Source organism: Eretmochelys imbricata, chromosome 23 (assembly GCF_965152235.1).
Source record: "Eretmochelys imbricata isolate rEreImb1 chromosome 23, rEreImb1.hap1, whole genome shotgun sequence".
Taxonomy (NCBI): Eukaryota; Metazoa; Chordata; order Testudines; family Cheloniidae; genus Eretmochelys; species Eretmochelys imbricata.
Genome location: NC_135594.1, coordinates 15813016 through 15832847, shown reverse-complemented (window position 1 = coordinate 15832847; position 19832 = coordinate 15813016). Strand labels below are relative to the sequence as shown.

Here is a 19832-nt window from a genome sequence, read left to right as displayed (position 1 = left end):
TCCCTGCGCAACAACATCCACTGCAACAACACACCCACACAACACCACACGCCACAACCACACCCCACTGCAACAACCACCCAGCAGTGCAACCACACCCCACACTAACAACCATGCCACAACTCCCCGCACAACAACATACACAGCCTGCAACAACATCCACTGTAACAACACACACAACACACACTGCAACAACATCCACCCACACTGCAATAGCACTCACTGCAACAACACAGACACCACTTGCAGCAACACCCACTGTCACAACACCCCCTGCAACAACACCCTGAGTTCGCAACAACACCCACTGTTGGATAGAGGGGATGGGTGGATGGATGGATGGATGGATAGATAGAGAGGAGGGATGGGTGGAAGGATGGATAGTGGGGAGGGATAGGTGAATGGATACTGGGGATGGATGGATGGATAGTGGGGAAGGATAGGTGAATGGATAGTGGGGAGGGATGGATGGGATGGGGTGGATGGACGGATGGGTAGAGAGGAGGGATGGGTGGAAGGATAATGGGGATGGATGGATGGATGGACGGATGGGTAGAGAGGAGGGATGGGTGGAAGGATAATGGGGATGGATGGATGGACAAATAGAGAGGAGAGATGGGTGGATGGATGGATAGTGGGGAGGGATGGATGGGATGGGGTGGGTGGATGGATGGATAGTGGGGAAGAATAGGTGAATGGATAGTGGGGATGGATGGATGGGGTGGGTGGATGGGTATAGAGGAGGCATGGGTGGAAGGATGGATAGTGGGGAGGGATGGGTGGAAGGATGGATAGTGGGGAGGGATGGATGGACGGGGTGGGTGGAAGGATGGATAGTGGGGAGGGATGGATGGACGGGGTGGGTGGAAGGGTGTTGATGGAGGGACAGAGAGAAGGCCTGGCCCCTGTGGACATCTTCCTTAGCCATCTCTCCCTGGCGGACCTGGGCTTCACCTCGGCCATGGTGCCCAAGCTGCTGGCTGGCACGTTGACAGGGGAGCGGGGCATCTCCTACGTCGGCTGCCTGACCCAGATGTATTTCTTCATCGCCGACAGCTTCCTGTTGGCCGCCATGCTGCTGGACCGCTACGTGGCCGTCTGCTGCCCGCTGTGCTACCCCGCCGTGATGAGCCTCAGGCGCTGCCTCCTGGTGGTGGGCACCTCCTGGCTGAGCTCCCCCCTCCACTCCCTGGGGCACATCCTGCTGGCCTCCTGCCTCCCCTTCTGCGCCTCCAACAGGGTCCCCCACTTCTTCTGCGACATCTTCCCCCTGCTGAACCTCTCTTGCTCCAACACCTGGCTCAATGCCCTGCTGTTGCACACCAAGGGGGCCCTGGCGGTCAACATGGTGCTGGTTTTCATCCTCCTCTCCTACGACGCCATTGTGTCCGCCGTCCTCAAGGTCCCTTCGGCTGCCGGCCAGCGCAAGGCCTTCTTGACCGGTGGCTCCCACCTGGCTGTCATAGCGGTCTTCTAGGGCACCGTCATCTGGGTCTACTTCCAGCCCTCGTCCAGCTTCTCTGCCGAAAAGGATGCTCTGGCAGCTGTCATGTACACTGTGGTCACCCCCATGCTCAGCCCCTTCATCTACACCCTGAGGAATGACGAGACAAAGCGGGCTCTGAGAAAAGCCATCAGCCGGATGGTGGCCTCTCCAGGGACGTAGGTGCTGCTGGGGTGGGGGACGGGGGACTTGGATCTCCCCAATGCCTCGGAGATGCAGTGCAGGAACTCCACTGTACAGTCTAGAGGTTGGCTCTAAAGTGAGCTGTGGGGGCCAGAGGCTGATGAGCTATTTCTGAATCTTGAGTCGTGTTCTTGAGTCAACCTCTTTCTGAGTCACCTTGATGGATCCTCTTCTTGAGTTGTCTTTCTGAGCCATACTGTTCTTGATTTGTCTTCTTGAGTCATCTTCTTAAGCTGTTTTATTGACACATTGTTATATGCAGTGTAGCTGTAGCTGGGTCAGTCCCAGGATATTAGAGAACCAAGGTGGGTGGAGTAATATCTTTGGCCAATTAAAGATATTATCTCACCCACCTTGACTCTCTTATTGAGTCCTTATCTTTTGGAGTCTTCTTGATATTTTTGAGTCATCTTCTTCTTGAGTTGTCTTTCTCAGTTGTCCTCTACTTGAGTCATCTTTTTCAAGTTGACGAGTCATCATCTGAAATCATCTTACTGAGTCATCAACATTTTGAATCTTATTGAGTTGTTTTCTTTTTGAGTTGTCATCTTTTGGAGTCTTCTTCAATTGTTGTCTTCTTGAATAATCTCCTTTTTGAGTAATCTGCATCTTGAGTAATCTCCGTTTTGAGTCTTCTCCAGTTGTCTTCCATTTGCGTTTTCTTCCTTTTTAGCCATTTCCCTGAGTCATCCTCTTGAGTTGTCTTAGAATCATAGAATATCAGGGTTGGAAGGGACCTCAGGAGGTCATCTAATCCAACCCCCTGCTCAAACCAGGACCAATCCCCAATTAAATCATCCCAGCCAGGGCTTTGTCAAGCCTGACCTTAAAAACTTCTAAGGAAGGAGATTCTACCACCTCCCTAGGTAACGCATTCCAGTGTTTCACCACCCTCCTAGTGAAAAAGTTTTTCCTAATATCCAACCTAAATCTCCCCCGCTGCAACTTGAGACCATTACTCCTTGTCCTGTCCTCTTCTACCACTGAGAATAGTCTAGAACCATCCTCTCTGGAACCACCTCTCAGGTAGTTGAAAGCAGCTATCAAATCCCCCCTCATTCTTCTCTTCTGCAGACTAAGCAATCCCAGTTCCCTCAGCCTCTCCTCATAAGTCATGTGTTCCAGACCCCTAACCATTTTTGTTGCCCTTCGCTGGACTCTCTCCAAATTTATCCACATCCTTCTTGTAGTGTGGGGCCCAAAACTGGACACAGTACTCCAGATGAGGCCTCACCAATGTCAAATAGAGGGGGACGATCACGTCCCTCGATCTGCTCGCTATGCCCCTACTTATACGTCCCAAAATGCCATTGGCCTTCTTGGCAACAAGGGCACACTGCTGACTCATATCCAGCTTCTCGTCCACTGTCACCTCTAGGTCCTTTTCCGCAGAACTGCTGCCTAGCCATTCGGTCCCTAGTCTGTAGCTGTGCATTGGGTTCTTCCGTCCTAAGTGCAGGACCCTGCACTTATCCTTATTGAACCTCATCAGATTTCTTTTGGCCCAATCCTCCAATTTGTCTAGGTCCTTCTGTATCCTATCCCTGCCCTCCAGCGTATCTACCTCTCCTCCCAGTTTAGTATCATCCGCAAATTTGCGGAGAGTGCAATCCACACCATCCTCCAGATCATTTATGAAGATATTGAACAAAACTGGCCCCAGGACTGACCCCTGGGGCACTCCACTTGACACCGGCTGCCAACTAGACATGGAGCCATTGATCACTACCTGTTGAGCCCGACAATCTAGCCAACTTTCTACCCACCTTGTAGTGCATTCATCCAGCCCATACTTCTTTAACTTGCTGACAAGAATACTGTGGGAGACCGTGTCAAAAGCTTTGCTAAAGTCAAGAAACAATACATCCACTGCTTTCCCTTCATCCACAGAACCAGTAATCTCATCATAGAAGGCGATTAGATTAGTCAGGCATGACCTTCCCTTCGTGAATCCATACTGAATTGTCTTCCTGAATCCATGCTGAATTGTCTTCCTGAATTGTCTTGATTCTTCTTGTGTCATCTTCTTCTTGAGTCATTGTCACGGATCCACGGGATTGGTGCTATGGCCCCAGCTTGGGTAGTCTCTGGGAGGAACCCCATTCAATGTGCCCGACCCCTTAGGGGTTCCATTCTACAGCACCTCTGCTTCACACCGTGAGCTCCGTTCAGCGAGTCCCACTGAGACAGATCCCCGAGGGGGACTTGTCCTTTCTTAGGGAGCAATGCACCTCCTCCGCCAGCATCTTCAGGGACGCTTGGCCAGCGCTGTCCAACAGTCGGGGTTATTAGTCAACTGGAACCCAACATAGGAAGTCTTTGGTTAGCACAAAGAAATGGAAGCTCAGCTTGGCTTTAGTGAAACTCATTGGTCAAGCTCCATCTGTCCCTCCATCTCATCTCCTTCACCAGACTCCAAGGTGTGCCTCAACTGACTTCCACCTCACCCCCTGCTCTTGTCCTTTGTTCCTGAGCTGGGGAGATGTGGCTCAGCCCCCCTGCGGAGAGGCAGGGCTGTCCATATCGCTCTGGGTTGTTGGTTGGTAGGTGTTCATGTCCTGGTGATTGGATTTGCCATTGTCTTCTCAAGAGCTCCATTGATTTGGGACCCAAGGCCCCAGGCAGCGAGGCACCATCCACACTTGTGTCTTTGCCTGCCCCAAGAGCAAGCCATCCCTTTTCACTCACTGGGTAACAGTGCAGCATATAGGGGAAACTGAGGTGCACATAAGGCTTCATGAAAATATTACAAAAAATTCCCACTTTGTTACAGCCATTGTCTTCCTGCATCTTCTTATGTCATTGTCTTCTTTAGTGACCTTCTTCTGATGTCCTCTTTTGGAGTTATCTTCTTCCCAAGTCATCTTTTTCTAGAGTCTTCTGTTCGAGTTGACGTCTAATTGAGTGAGTTGTTTTCTTAAGTCATCATCTCTGTCCCACTCAGACGCTCAGCGATAACTTCCTCTCGTTAGCTCTGTTTTTCCAGTGCCGGGCTGACGGCTTAGGGCTCTCTGGAGGCCCTGTTAGTTCGCCTTTCAGTCCGCAGAGTTCCAATGAAGCGGTCTCCCAGCTGGGCTCGTTAGCAAAAGGCCCTTGGGGGAGATCGCAGCACTTTGCCCTCATCAGCGGTGGGTGCGACTCCCTTGGTGGGACCCAGGCTGGTTCAGGTGCTTAGGGCCACTGGGGGTCTCCGGGCCCTGCTGCGCTGAGCTGGAGGCGGGGGGCTCTGGGAGCTGAGTGCTGTTCCCAGGGCAGAAAGGGGTAGGGGAGCTGCGCAACCCCCCAGAGATCTGGAGATAGGGCAGAACCACCAGTTGTCATCTGCACAGTGGCCAACCGGGCACCTCTGCCAGGGGAATCTTTGAGTTGGAGCGGAGAGGTGATTTTCTTCCCTCTGTGGTTGACCCTGGTGCGACTGTGGCTGGAACCCAGTTTTGGGGTGCATCTTTTAAAAGAGGATGGGGAAAAATTGCGGAGGGGGGCATGTGACACTCTGTACCTCAAAATACCACCCTGGAGCCCCGTATTCACCCTGGTGATGTGGTTGTGCTGGGTTTGGTACAACGTGTGCCTTGCAAGGTCTCAGTTGAGACGTCACAATTGGCTAAACGTTGCTACCCTGTTGGCTGGTGCGTGGGTCTCGTTGGATGGGGAGCTAGGAAGTCTTGCTGCATGTTTGTCACTGAAATATGTGGCAAGTGGGAATGCCCACAGCTGGCCTTTCAGTGGCAAGAAAGGAGCAGCACATGGGCAAGGCGGATTGACCTCTCGATTGGCCAGACAGGCGCTGAGGGCCCATCAAGAAGAATCCACTCTCCTGGAGACTCCTTAGAGGGGGCACGTACACCATGGGGGCGGCCTGACCCCCCACGTCATGGCCAGGAGCTTTCCAGCACCTGGAGAGAAAGTATAAACGGTGATCGCCTGGAGGACAAAGACTTTGAACTGGGGAGATTGGTCCCAGGCTGGAAGGGAATCTAGCCTGTGTATTGAGAACCGGGAGCTGCCTGGAACGTCTGGCCAGGGGGGCTGGGGGGAGAAAAGCCATCTGATTCCAATCTTGCTTCGTCTGATAAAGTTTCGCATTTAGCCTGTGAGTCCATTTTTATTTCCTAGGTAACCAACTTGTACCTCTGTGCCCACCACTTATAATCACTGACCATTGATCTGTCTGCAGTTAATAAACTCATTGTAATGGTTTGTCCTGGCCCGTGAGTTTCTTGCAAGCGGCTGGGGAGTCTGGTCAGACTACAAAGGCGGGTGCACGTCCACTTCCCTTTGACGAGGGGGCAAACTAATTAATGAGCTTGCACTGTTCAAGAGAAGGTCTTGAGCATTGTAAGAGGGGACATCTCTGGGGTGCAAGGCTGGGGTCTGGGGAAATTGGCTGGGGTCTCCCTGTGTATAATTCATGAGTGGCTGATAGAACATTTATACAACTCAGCTGGGTGTGTCCCTGTGTATTGATGCCTGAGTGATCACAGCACCTGGAGCGGCTTGCAGCTGGTCAGTGGCATGGTGTAAGGAGAGACAGGCCAGGCTGGAGAGTTTAAGAGGACTCAGCAGTCCCGCAGGCTAGGTTGTACCCTGGGGTTATGTCACAGGGTGTATGGGGATGGATAGATAGATAGATAGATGGATGTATGGGAATAGATAGATAGAGAGAGGGGTGTGTGGATGGGGATAGTTAGATAGATTCGATTGCATAGATAGGGATATGGGGATGGGTAAACAGAGAGATAGATGGGTGTGTGGGGATAGATAGATAGATAGGGCATGGGAATGCATGGATAGAGGGGGTGGATGGCAAAGATGGCACTTGCCGCCAATCCTGTAATGAACTAAATATTTATTCACCCAGAGAAAGAAACGAGGCCGTTATCTACACTGTGAAAGACACGCCATGAGCTGTTGGTGCCTAGGGTAGCCCTCCCTGAAAATGCCAAGGAGAGCAGACATTCCCCAGAGTGGTAGGTAATACTGAAGTCAGACTCCCCAACCAGTCACAAACTGTGCTCCTGCTCCCCTACGCTGGTTTATCAAAAAGCTGAAAAAAGAAATCACACAGCCTCCTTTGTTGCCTTCCAGTTCTCTGGCTCCCAATCAGCACCTGGGGCCAGAACAGTGAGAAGTTATTTAAAAACTCTGCTCACTAAATGAAACTTTTCTGACCCCAAAGGGTCAGCTTCGTTACCAGATCAATATTAGGTTGGATCTGACCCAAAATACCACGCTGCCGGCCAATCCTTTAGCGTCTAAAACTAAAGGTTTATTATAAAAGAAAGAAAGAGCGAGAAGAGAGCGGTTAAATGGTAAAACACTCACATACGTACAAAGTCTTCAAAGTCCATAGATCTGGTGAGTTTGCTGGCTTGTAAAGTCCTTCTGGAACAGATCCTCCATGTGGATGGGTCTGTCAGTCCTTTGTTCAGAGCTTCAGTGTGTAGAGAAGTTACTCCCTGGGTAAGAAGCAGGACTGAACACAAAATGGAGAAGACACAACTGCCTTTTCATATCCTTTGCCACATGGCGTCTACACCCCGTGTCCCAAATACAAGCTACCCAGCACAGGGCGTGGAAAAGCCTTAGAGGTCTCTGTCCACCGACCTGGCCCTACATGTCTTGCTGACTCAAAGGCCTAAACCCGGGCTTCTCTCAATGGGATCACCGTACAGCTGATGGTCTTTGATGGGCCATCAAGCAGGCTGGCTCATGCCGGTGCCAATCTCCAGAAACACAGCACAAGTTGGAAATGCAAATATACCCCACGTATTTATAACTCATAATACAATAATGATACATACATACAGCTGTAATTATCATAATTAACCAATCCTATCTTTCCCGCTGATACTTTACATGGCGTATCTGGTGAGATTCATTGAAATTTTGTAATATTGGTCTCAACAATATTACAAACGGTCACCCCTATTCCATGCAGCGTCACAGACGCACCGACGGGAGACAGTCCAGAGATGCTATAACACATTTGCATTCTGCAGGGCTAACCGGCTGGGGACCCCAGGCCTATGAGGGGAGCTCACGTCCACTGATATCTGGCGCCCGATGTTTGCTGGGCAGGGGAGGACCCTGCCTGCGGGGAGCGAGTGATTCACCCTGGGTGAGGTGTCTCCCCCGACCGGGGGTTCCTAGTCTTAGCAAGTCACAGATCAAGCACTGCATCATGGCGCCGCAGGGCACCGGTAGCATCAGGTGGCCGAACACACGAGGTGCGGCCGTGCCATAAAGTCCCAACGCCAAACACACCTGGCCTGCCAGCGTCACAGGGACGAAGTATTCTGGATCAGGCCAAAGGATTTAAAGGTCTGTATTTTCACCGTGGACAGACAGGAAAGGCCCTGTGCCCCGTTCCCTGCCCCCCTGAGCCAGCCAGAGCCCCGCCCTGGGGACGGATGGGAGCCAGCGCCCCCTAGAGGGGAAAGGCCCTGTGCCCCATTCCCTGCCCCACTGAGCCAGCCAGTGTCCTGCCCTGGGGCCGGATGGGAGCTGGCGGCCCCTGAAGCCCATGTCCCATTCCCCGCCCCTCTGAGCCAGCCTGTCCCCGCCCTTGGGCAGATGGGAGCTGGTGCCCCCTAGAGGGGAAAGGCCCCGTGCCCCATTCCCTGCCCCCCTGAGCCGGCCCGTTCCCTGCCCCGGGACCCCAAGTCTCATGGCATCTGGGAGAAACCCCCCCTCCCCATCAGTCTCCTCAGAGCCCCCTGGACGTCCTTGTTGTGCAGGCTGTAGACGAAGAGCTTGGCGGCCGGGGTGACGACGGTGTACGTGACGGAGAAGATGGCCCCCCGGGGGGCCGAGTAGCTGGCCCTGGGCTGGAAGTAGACCCCGACGATCGCCCCGTAGAACAAAGCCACCGTGGTGAGGTGGGAGCCGTGATGAAGAGGAAGGGTCCCAGGATGACCAGGCCGCAGTCGAAGAAGATGGCCGCCTCGTTGACCCGTGTCGGGGAGCAGGAGAGGCGCAGCAGGGGCTGGTGGTCGCAGAAGACGTGGGGCAGCCGGTTCCCGCCGCGGTGGCTGAGTCTCAGCAGCAGCCCGGCGTGGAGGGCGGCCAGGCCGAGGCAGGAGGCCACCAGGCGCCGGCAGACCGGGGGGCTCATCACGGCTGGGTAGCACAGGCGGGTCGCCGATAGCCACGTAGTGGTCCAGGGCCGCGGCCACCAAGAGCAATGTGTTGGAGACGCCGAAGAGGTAGAAGAAGAAGAACTGGGCCAGGCAGGCGCGGAAGGGCCTGGCCCGGCGGCCGGAGAGGGCGTGGGCCAGCGCCTGGGGCACGGTGACCGAGAGCAGGCCCACATCTACCAGCGACAGGCTACGGAGGAGGGAGTACATGGGGCTGTGGAACCGGGGGTCCACCGTGGTGAGAGCCACCATCAGGGAGTTGCCCAGAACGCCGGCCACGTAGAGCAGGAGGAAGAGGAGGGCGAGGAAGGGCTGAGGCCCCGGGCGGGACGACAGGCCCAGCAGGATGAACTCGGAGATTTCGCTGCCGTTCTCACAACCCATGTGGCTGTGGGGAGAAGGCAGGGAGCCAGGGTCAAAGACCAGGCAGTAGAACCCAGGCATCCTGGCTCCCAGCACCCCCCCAGCTCTAACTCACCAGCCCCCACTCCCCTCCTAGAGCCAGGGAGAGAACCCAGGAGTCCTGGCTCCCAGCCCACCCTGCTCTAACCCACCAGTCCCCACTCTCCTCCCAGAGCCGGGGAGAGAACCCAGGAGTCCTGGCTCCCAGCCCTCACACACAGTTATACCCTAGGATTCTGGTTCCAGTTCTGGAAAAGGTGTTTGGAGCTGTGTCAGGGGAGTGTGTGTGCTGGGTGATTGTGGTGTCTTTTCACCGTGACCTTAAAGATTTTGTTTTGCTGACCTTAAAGCACAACCGAATGGCCAGGCGCAATTCCATTATTTCTCTACAATTGTGACGGCTAACATCGAGCCGTGGTTTTACGGATTTTCTTTCCAATTCGATCCATTTAAATGCAGGAAATCAGAGGCAGCTAGACCTCAGCAGGGGGGTCAGAAACAGAACTATTTCACGACAAGCGATGCTGACGACTGGCTTAGGAGCCCGGAAAGCCCACACAGTTCACCTCCCCTGTTGAAAGATGCAAAGAAAGTACCTTTCGATCGAATCTGAGTTCGCCAGCCGCGGTTTTCTCACTTGGCCGCTCTGTGCATTTCCAGGATTACCGCCGGAAAGCTTCGTTCGGCAGGTGTGCTGTGAAATCGGGGGGGACGGAGCCAACTTGAATCGTTCCCAGCCGACAGGAAAGACGGGCTGTCGGATATCATATAGAGCGTAAAAGAGCTATGGGGCTAGGATAACGTGACCAGAACCGTTTTATGGCAATATGAAAGCCATGCGGGGCTGGAAAGGAGGCTTTTTTAACCTTCTCGGAATGAAGGGTCCTGTCATTACAGAACGTGGAGGAAAGTCTGATTTCTGGCAGAAAAATGACCCCACCGGAAAGTTGTCAGCCACCTGCGCCAGGCCCACAAATGCCCTCCTCACTCAAACACTCACCTACCACTGGCCCATTCATAGCACAACACAAAACACACAACTACACACAACCCCACTGCTCCAGGCTCTGCTCCCAGCCCCTCGCACGTCAGGTGCGGGGTAGATGAGCCCACAGAACAGAGGATCCGAATCCATCTTCTCACAAACCCGGTGTCTCCCAGCTCCCTGCAACCCCTGTCACCGCGTCCCAGCCTGCACCCCCCACTACCAGCAGCCGCAGCGACATCCCTCCCCGAGGGGGCAGGAGAGGGGTGGAGAGTCAGGCGCCGAGGAACAGGACGGCTCAGGAGTGATTCCGGAACAGGATCAGCAAAACCGGGATCCCACAACGAGATTTATTCACGTGCAGGGAACCCCAAGGGACCCTGAGCAGAGAGCAGCAGGAGAACAAAGAAAATGTCAGATCCCAGGTGGGGTCAATGGGCCGTAGCTCCATTGGGGTCAAGGGGGCAGATCCCAGGTGGGGTCAATGGGCCGTAGCTCCAAAGGGTCAAATTATTTCCTGACCCAGCCCCGTCCACTGCACCTTCTTCTAGATTTCCTGACCTCCTGTGTAAATTACACAGCTTGGAGGAAGTCCCCAAAACTGTTCCTAGGGCAGATTGTTTAGAAAAACCCTCCCGCTGCTTTGGAAAATTCCCTTTGATGGAAGCCCCATTGCGGCCTGTCAAGGTTCCTCCCCCACTCTGAACTCTAGGGTACAGATGTGTGGACCTGCATGAAAAACCTCCTAAGCTTATCTTTACCAGCTTAGGTCAAAACTTCCCCAAAGTACAAAATATTCCCCCCGTTGTCCTTGGACTGGCCGCTACCACCACCAAACTAATACTGGTTACTGGGGAAGAGCTGTTTGGACGCGTCCTTCCCCGCAAAATACTTCCCAAAACCTTGCACCCCACTTCCTGGACAAGGTTTGGTAAAAAGCCTCACCAATTTGCCTAGGTGACTACAGACCCAGACCCTTGGATCTTAAGAACAATGAATAATCCTCCCAACACTTGCACCCCCCCTTTTCTGGGAAATGTTGGATAAAAAGCCTCACCAATTTGCATAGGTGACCACAGACCCAAACCCTTGGATCTGAGAACAATGAAAAAGCATTCAGTTTTTTTTACAAGAAGACTTTTAATAAAAAATAGAAGTAAATAGAAATAAAGAAATCCCCCCTGTAAAATCAGGATGGTAGATATCTTACAGGGTAATTAGATTCAAAAACATAGAGAACCCCTCTAGGCAAAACCTTAAGTTACAAAAAAGATACACAGACAGAAATAGTTATTCTATTCAGCACAATTCTTTTCTCAGCCATTTAAAGAAATCATAATCTAACGCATACCTAGCTAGATTACTTACTAAAAGTTCTAAGACTCCATTCCTGGTCTATCCCCTGCAGAAACCAGCATACAGACAGACACAGACCCTTTGTTTCTCTCCCTCCTCCCAGCTTTTGAAAGTATCTTGTCTCCTCATTGGTTATTTTGGTCAGGTGCCAGCGAGGTTACCTTTAGCTTCTTAACCCTTTACAGGTGAGAGGAGCTTTCCCCTGGCCAGGAGGGATTTCAAAGGGGTTTACCCTTCCCTTTATATTTATGACACGGCCCTTGGGAGGTGATGCCGATGGCCAGTTGCTCTCACCGTTACAAATATACCCCCCTGCGGCTGCTCCGCACCACACAGAATTTAGCACGGGGGCAGCCGCCGTCATGGACAGGAACAGGGGAGCTGAGGTGATCTGAGTTGGTCCAGTTGTTTGCCCAGCTGGTCCCATCTGGACCTGCCCCTTGTAGCTGGGTCCCGTTGGGTTGGGCCCTACCTGGCTTGAATCATGTTTACTTCTTTCTTTTGCCGCTGCTCTGATTTTCAACCTCCTTTTAAAACCGGGTCTTCCCAGAACTGGGCACAGGATTCCAGGATGGGTCTCTGCAATTCCGAAAACCAAGGGAAGTCGCCTCCATGAGGGTGTTGGGGTCTGGGCAGCGCCCAGCGCGACGGGACCCTGATCTCGGTCGGGGTCTGGGCAGCACCTGGCATGACGGGGCCCTGATCTCAATGGGGATCTGGTAGATAGACAGACAGGCCAGTGTACAAGGACATCTGAGGGTGAAGTGTCACTGCATGGACACGTAGTGAGAGGCAGCGAAGAGGAGCTAGGTGGGAGGGGAAACTGAGGCAAGGGATGGGGCAAGGACTTGGCCAGGGCTGGCCAGCGGGTTGTGCATCATGGCTAGGAATGGCTCGGGGTCCTTTGGCTGGGTTTTCCCACCACGGCTCAACAGTTCAAATGTGAGACCAGGAGTGCGGGGGTCTTCACACAGTTTTGCTCGAGCTCCCTGATGAGAGAGGCTCAGATGGGATTTCGGGGGCAGGGAAGGAGCATGGGGGAGACTGGAAAGATCCAGGGCTGTCTGAGACACCAGCCAGCACGTGCGGAAGGGAGGGAGATAAAATGCCCCCCCCATCATCCAGTGCTCCTCTGGACCCAGATCTGCACAGGGGAGATCCCCTCCCCTCTTCAGGGAAAACAGGACTGAGGTGACGCCTCCGCTCTGCCCTTCCACATCCCTTCCCTTCAATTTCCATTTAGCTCTTCCCTCCCTCGGGCTGTCTCCTCCCTTCGTGGGCCATGGGAGACCAGCCCTTGGCATACGCATGACCCTGGCAGCTTGGCAGTGAGCCCATGACCGGGATCCACTCTCATGCTTCAGGGCAGTGCAGCGGTCAGGAAGGATTCATTTTCCCCCAGGGCATGTGACCCAGGGACTTCTAGGATCCCAGCTGAATCCAGAGGTTAAATCACCTCTTTGCTCCTGCTCACGATTCCCTTATTTGTACATCCCCAAGTCCTCCGCCTGCCCACAGCTAGCTCCTCTCCGCCCTCCCCCAGTCCCCTCCCCCAGCTGCCGAACAGCTGGGGCTGGTGGGTGCTGAGCACTATTTGCTTTCCGTAGGTGCTCCAGCCCCAGAGCACACACAGAGTCGGCACCTGTGATTCATCTCAGTGTCGTGCTGGGAGCTCACGGTCAGCGGATCATGACCCACGACTTAATCCCCCCCACCCACCCCCAGTTTTTATTGATGTAAATTTCCACCATTGGAAAATTTACTGGGGGTGGGAAACGATGCGGGAGGGGTCAGACAATAATTAGTTAACGACATTTAGCAATTAAAAAAGCGAATCCTTTCTAGCCTGGCTGTACCATTAATAAAAATATTTTAATCAAGTCCACACAACGGAAAACGAATGGACTTTATTGAAACCACACCTATTTACCTTCCGGATGGCTGCAGAAATGGAAGATTTCCATGGGTCGCCCGTCAACATTATTCAGGATTTTCGTCTCAAGGGCAACTCTGTCTTTTCGAAATACAAAATCGAGTTTCAGAAAGTCAGAGTTTCCCACAGACCAGGATGTCTGGTTTTATCCACCCCATCTGGACAAGGAAAAGCCACAGATTTGAAGGAGAAACAAAAGAAATTCAGTTTATTGTCACTGGCCACCTGTGGAACTCTCTGCCGCAAGACCGAAAACAGGAGCAGGTGCCCAGGACAGGCAGAGTCAGATGAGACCAGGTTGAGCCCTGCCCCCTGAAAGGGAAATCAGCCTGCTGACTTTGGGGCAAAGCTACCCCAGTGGGCCAGGGAAACTCATAATCCCCACCAGGGGGCGCTTGGCGCATTCCTCTGCCAGCAGCCCCGTGAAGACGGGATACCGGGTTAGATGGGCTCGTTGCTCTGGTCCACGGCAGCAGGGAGTGTGGGAGATAATACGGTTGGATGGGCCGCTGGTTCCCATTGACACCAGCAATTCGGCTGCTTCCATTTTCGGGGCCAGGAGTTGTGACTCCCAGCCCCGCCGCTCTGACTCACTAAGACCGTGCTCCAGAGCCAGGGAGAGAACCCAGGAGTCCTGACTCCCAGCCCCCCCCCCCCACTCTAACCCCTAGACCCCACTCCCCTCCCAGGCAGAAGGGACTAGAGTAATCCTCCCGCATCCCTGCCAGCCACCTTAGCCCCAGGCCCTCGCTGTCCCCCTGTCCTGGGCCACCAGCTCTCCTCCCTCCCGGGCTAGGCTCCCAGGGGTGCCGGCTCCCTCCCCAGCGCCCGCCAGAGAGCCCCCCTCATCTCCTGGTTGCGGAGGCTGTAGATGAAGGGGTTGAGGAGGGGCGTGACGGTGGAGTAGAGCAGGGTGGCCACCATGTCCCGCCAGGGGGCGTAGCTGCCGGCCGGCCGGAGGAAAAGCCCGATGACGGTGCCGTAGAACAGGGCCACCGTGGCCAGGTGGGCCCCGCAGGTGGAGAGGGCCCGGCGCCAGCCCCGGGCGGCAGGCAGCCGGGCCAGGGTGGCCACGACGCGCCCGTAGGAGCCGGCCACCAGGAGCAGCGGCCCCAGCACGGCCAGGCTGCCCTCGGCCAGGATGGCGGCATGGTTGGGCCGGGTGTCTCCACCGGCCAGGGCCAGGAGCTGGCGCAGGTCGCAGAAGAAGTGGCGAAGGCGGGGGCGGGCGGCGAAGGGCAGGCGGGCGAGGAGCAGGGTGTGGAGCAGGGCGTGGAGCTGGGCCAGCCCCCAGGAGGCGCCCACCAGCCCCCAGCGGCGCCCGGGGCTCATCACGGCGGTGTAACGCAGCGGGCGGCAGACGGCCAGGTAGCGGTCGTAGGCCATGACGGCCAGTAGGAAGTTCTCCAGCACCCCGAAGGCGATGAAGATGTAGTTCTGGGCCAGGCAGGCGGCGTAAGGCACTGCCCGGCTCCCGGATGCCAGGGTCCCCAGTGCCGTGGGGGCTGCGGCCGAGGTGAAGCCCATGTCGGCCAGTGAGAGGTGGGCCAGGAAGAAGTACATGGGGGCCCGGTGCAGGCGGGGGTCCCGGCGGATCAGCAGGGCCACCAGCAGGTTGCCCAGGAGGGTGGCCAGGTAGGTGCCCAGGAAGAGGGGGAAGAGCAGACGGCGCGTGGCCGGGCAGGAGGCGAGGCCCAGCAGGACGAACTCGGAGACGCTGGTCCCGTTCCTCGGTCCCATGGCCCTGAGGGGGAAGAGCGGGGGACAGAGTTATGTGTCTGGGTCCACTGCCCCGCAGCTGGCCCCTAATGCCCTGCCCATGGAGCTCTCCAGCCTAGGGCTACCTGCCGGACCCCATGCACCCCTTCTGGCTACAGATCCTCCCCCATCCATCAATCCCCTTCCAGCTATCTGTCTATCCCCCCATCTATCCATCCTCATTCCCCCCATCTATCTATCCCCACACCCCCCTCTGTCTGTCCATCCATCCTCATCCACCCCCTCTGTCTGTCCATCCATCCATCCATCCGTCCATCCATCCACCCACATCCACCCCCTCTATCTGTCCATCCATCCCCCCACACCCCCTCTGTCTACCCATCCACCCCCATTGTCCATCCATCCCCCTCACCCCCCCGTCTGTCCATCCCTCCCCATCCACCTCTCTGTCCATCCATCCATCCATCACCATCCACACCATCTACCTATCCACCCCTCCCCACCCACCCCAACTGTCTGTCCATCCATCCCCACCCACCCCCTCTGTCTGACCATCCATCCCCACACCCCCCCTATCTATCTATCTATCTATCTATCTATCTATCCTCTGTCCCCCTCCCCGCATACACTGTGTCTATTTATAAACTGGATTCAAGGGCTCTGCGTTTGTGCGGTGGGGTCAGTTGTTTTGAACGGTAAAAGGGTGGGGCAAAGGGGGCCAAGAAGAGCAGCATCCCTCAAACTGTGGGGCATGGGAGCAGTATGGCTCGGCCCGTGGAACTCCCCACTGCAAGCTATTCCATTTCACAAGGTACTTGGGTGCTGCAGTGTCAAGTCCCTCACAGTCATTTGGATTTTATCTACCCAACACCCGGGAAGAATTATTATCCCTGACTGAGAGCTGGGGGCGGCTTTGTGCAGTTCAGCTCCCGTCAAACTAATCGGCCTTTCTCCGTATGAGCGTAACCCACTTTGGAACTGGATTAAACTAATCCAGAAAAAGGGGACGTGTTATTCCAGAATAAGAGAGTCCACACATGGAGGCATCAGGGGTAGCCAACCTGCTTTCTATTCACACCCTTCCTTAACTTCCCACCCCCGGCTCCCATTTCCTTGGCTTCCTCGGGTGCCTGAGACCGTGTGAACAGAATTGGCTTGGCTCCACTCCCCTCTCTTGGCCTCCAGAGGGCTCCGTAGCATTTTAAACATGCCCGAAGCGAGACAGGAATCACTTTACTGGCCTTCTCTTATTCCAGTTGTGATGTTTACTGATTTTCCTGATTTCTGTTCCCCTCGTCTGGGTGTGTTTCTGGGTGTGCTTCCCCCCAATTCCACCCTCTCAATTAATGCCACTGAGCCACCACGGAAAAGAACCGGGGATCTGTGACCCCAATAAATAGGTGTCAGCAGTGTTCAGGTTTCAGAGCAGCAGCCGTGTTAGTCTGTATTCACAAAAAGAACAGGGGGACTTGTGGCACCTTGGAGACTAACCAATTTATTTGAGCATCAGCTTTCGTGAGCTACAGCTCACTGCATCGGATGCATTCGGTGGAAAATACAGTGGGGAGATTTATGTGCACAGAGAACATGAAAGAATGGGTGTTACCGTACCCACTGTAAGGAGAGTGATCAGCTAAGGTGAGCTATTACCAGCAGGAGAGTGGGGGGGCGGGGGGGACCACACGATCCATCGTCTACAGCCAAGCTCTACGATACAACCGCATTTGCTCCAACCCCTCAGACAGAGACAAACGCCTACAAGATCTCTATCAAGTGTTCTTACAACTACAATACCCACCTGCGGAAGTGAAGAAACAGATGGACAGAGCCAGAAGAGTTCCCAGAAGTCACCTACTATGGGACAGGCCTAACAAAGAAAATAACAGAACGCCACTAGCCGTCACCTTCAGCCCCCAACTAAAACCCCTCCAACGCATCATCAAGGATCTACAACCTACCCTGAAGGACGACCCATCACTCTCACAGATCTGGGGAGACAGGCCAGTTCTTGCCTACAGACAGCCCCCCAACCTGACGCGAATACTCACCAGCAACCACACACCACACAACAGAACCACTAACCCAGGAACCTACCCTTGCAACAAAGCCCGTTGCCTACCGTGTCCACCTATCTATTCAGGGGACACCATCACAGGGCCTAATAACATCAGCCACACTATCAGAGGCTCGTTCACCTGCACATCCACCAATGTGATCTATGCCATCATGTGCCAACAATGCCCCTCTGCCATGTACATTGGCCAAACTGGACAGTCTCTACGGAAAAGAATAAATGGACACAAATCAGACATCAAGAATTATAACATTCAAAAATCACTTGGAGAACACTTCAGTCTCTTTGGTCACTCAATAACAGACCTAAAAGTGGCAAGTCTTCAACAAAAACTTCAAAAACAGACTCCACCAAGAGACTGCTGAATTGGAATTCATTTGCAAACTGGATACAATTAACTTAGGCTTGAATAGAGACCCGCTCTCCTGCTGGTAATAGCTCACCTTAAGTGACAGGTTTCAGAGTAGCAGCCGTGTTAGTCTGTATTCGCAGAAAGAACAGGAGGACTTGTGGCACCTTAGAGACTAACCAATTTATTTGAGCAGAAGCTTTCGTGGGCTACAGCTCACTTCATCAGATGCAATAAGTGATCACTTTCCTTACAGTGTGTACGGTAACACCCATTGTTTCATGTTCTGTGTGTATATAAATCTCCCCACTGTATTTTCCACTGAATGCATCCGATGAAGTGAGCTGTAGCTCACGAAAGCTTCTGCTCAAATAAATTGGTTAGTCTCTAAGGTGCCACAAATCCTCCTTTTCTAACAGTGTTCAGGCTACATTTGTGGAGAGAGGCTCTTCCCGTAGCCCTGCCTGCCCCTAAGAGTAATATTAAATATTTCATTGCCGCGCTAGGCTCCTTTCAAGGGTGGGCAAATGGGGAAACTGAGGCAGGGAGCAGTGCAGCATCTTGCCCAAGGCTAACGGGCAGACATGGGGGCTTGAGCCCAGGTTTTCTCAGCCGGCGCTCACCGGTGTCTCTCCAAGAGTGATATTTTTCACTGCAGTTTCGGGATGCCCGGAGTGGCCGATCCAGGTAACGGTCAATAACGAATGGGGTGGGGGGGTATAATTAGCGCCCACCAGCGTGGCTGTGTGGCCGATAGGTCCTGTCGCACCAAGCAGCCTTTCTCCGTATGATCTCAACCCGCTTTGGACCGGTGTTGAACTCAGCCGGGAAAAGGAGACGTGTGATTCCGGACCGAGACAGTCCACCCATGATGTGGATTCGCGTCCTGGTTGCCGAATTAGTTCAGCTCCCCGGCCCCAAATTTCCAAGCGATTAAAACGGTCCGATGGTTTGGTACGGCTGATGGGCTTTGGGAAGAAAAGGGACCTTGGAAAGGAAATGTTCTGGTTCAGGGGGGCCGCAAAACGCTTCGTTCCACCCGAAGGAAACCGCGCGGCTCCCTTGGGTTTGGCCAAAGGGGCGGGAAATCAGTTCTCCCCCCGGCTCAGCTCTTAAGGAACCTCGGGGCCAGACTCCCACCCCAGATTAGGACCCCCGGCACGCACTGAGTTACCCGCCCTGTCTCTGACTGGCAAGGTGGTACCACTGACCTGCCTGGTTCACACCAGATCCCTTCATGGAGAAATTCCTCCCTCCGCTTGCAAGGCCTCAGAAAGGACAGCCGGAGGCGAGGCCGGACATGGGGATTTGAACGCCTCCCCGGCTGGCTCCGGTGGGGCGGCTCCAGCAGCCGAGGTGAAGGGAGGCAGGTCCCGTTCTGGCACCTCGCAGAGGGATATAGATGGGGGAGGCAGGTGAAGGGGTGTGGACAGCTGGGCCCCCTGGCATTGTGGGGGCGTGGCCCACCCCTTCTCAGGCTGCCGGGAGGTTAATGATGCACAGGAGAAGCAATTAACGCATGGCGGTAATTAGGGGAGCAGAGGAGCCCGGGTGGCCACCTCCCCCGTCCTAGGCAGGGTGGAAAACGCATCTTTATTTCTCCTGCCCCATGTCAACAGTGTGGGGGTCAGTGGCTGAGTGGAGTGTCCAGCAGAGGGTGCTCTCTGCTGGCAGTCAGGGCCAGGCGGTGGGAGATGCTGTGCAGCAGGGAGTAGGGAGTTATGTGCGGCTGTTCGCAGCTGCCCCACACCAGAGGTGGCTGCATCTCACCGCCGGGCGAGCCGTCCCCATGCAGCGTTCTATGTAGCTATTCACCAGCTGCCCTGCCCCAGAGGTGGCTGCATCTCACTGCTGGGTGAGCCGCCTCAGTGCGGTGTTACGTGCAGCTGTTCCCCAGCTGCCTCGTTCTAGAGGTGGCTGCATCTCACTGCTGGGTGAGCCATCTCTGTGTGGTGTTACGTGCAGCTGTTCCCCAGCTACTGCACCCTAGAGGTGGCTGCAACTCAGCACCGGGCCAGCCAACCCTGAGTGGCGTTACTTGCGGCTGTCCTTCATCTGGCCAAGCAGCTTGATTTTGCATTGTCTTCCACAGGAAAAACATTTGTTTTCCCTGTGAACATTGATGAACCAAAACAATTTGTGGGTTAACGTTGGTTAAAATTTCCTCCCCAGTGCTTACCCCACTCTC

At 54.5% G+C, this 19832-nt stretch overlaps 2 protein-coding genes and 1 pseudogene across 2 annotated transcripts in view; 1 reads left to right on the top strand and 2 right to left on the bottom strand.

Moving 5' to 3' along the window:
• Positions 1 to 877: 877 nt before the first annotated feature.
• On the top strand, positions 878 to 1666 carry LOC144278852 (olfactory receptor 1G1-like; annotated as a pseudogene).
• A 6689-nt stretch (positions 1667 to 8355) lies between these two features.
• LOC144278850 (olfactory receptor 1B1-like) lies at positions 8356 to 9270 on the bottom strand. Its single transcript, XM_077840204.1, is given in 3 exon segments — positions 8356 to 8579; positions 8582 to 8822; positions 8824 to 9270. Coding segments are annotated over 3 exon segments (912 nt in total).
• A 5013-nt stretch (positions 9271 to 14283) lies between these two features.
• Positions 14284 to 19832, bottom strand: part of LOC144278920 (olfactory receptor 1E5-like) — a 35226-nt gene continuing 29677 nt past the window's right edge. Inside the window, exon 2 of the mRNA XM_077840301.1 lies at positions 14284 to 15246. Within this exon, the coding sequence (XP_077696427.1) occupies positions 14295 to 15242 (948 nt within the window). The 5' untranslated portion in view covers positions 15243 to 15246 and the 3' untranslated portion in view covers positions 14284 to 14294. The remainder of the gene's footprint in view (positions 15247 to 19832) is intronic.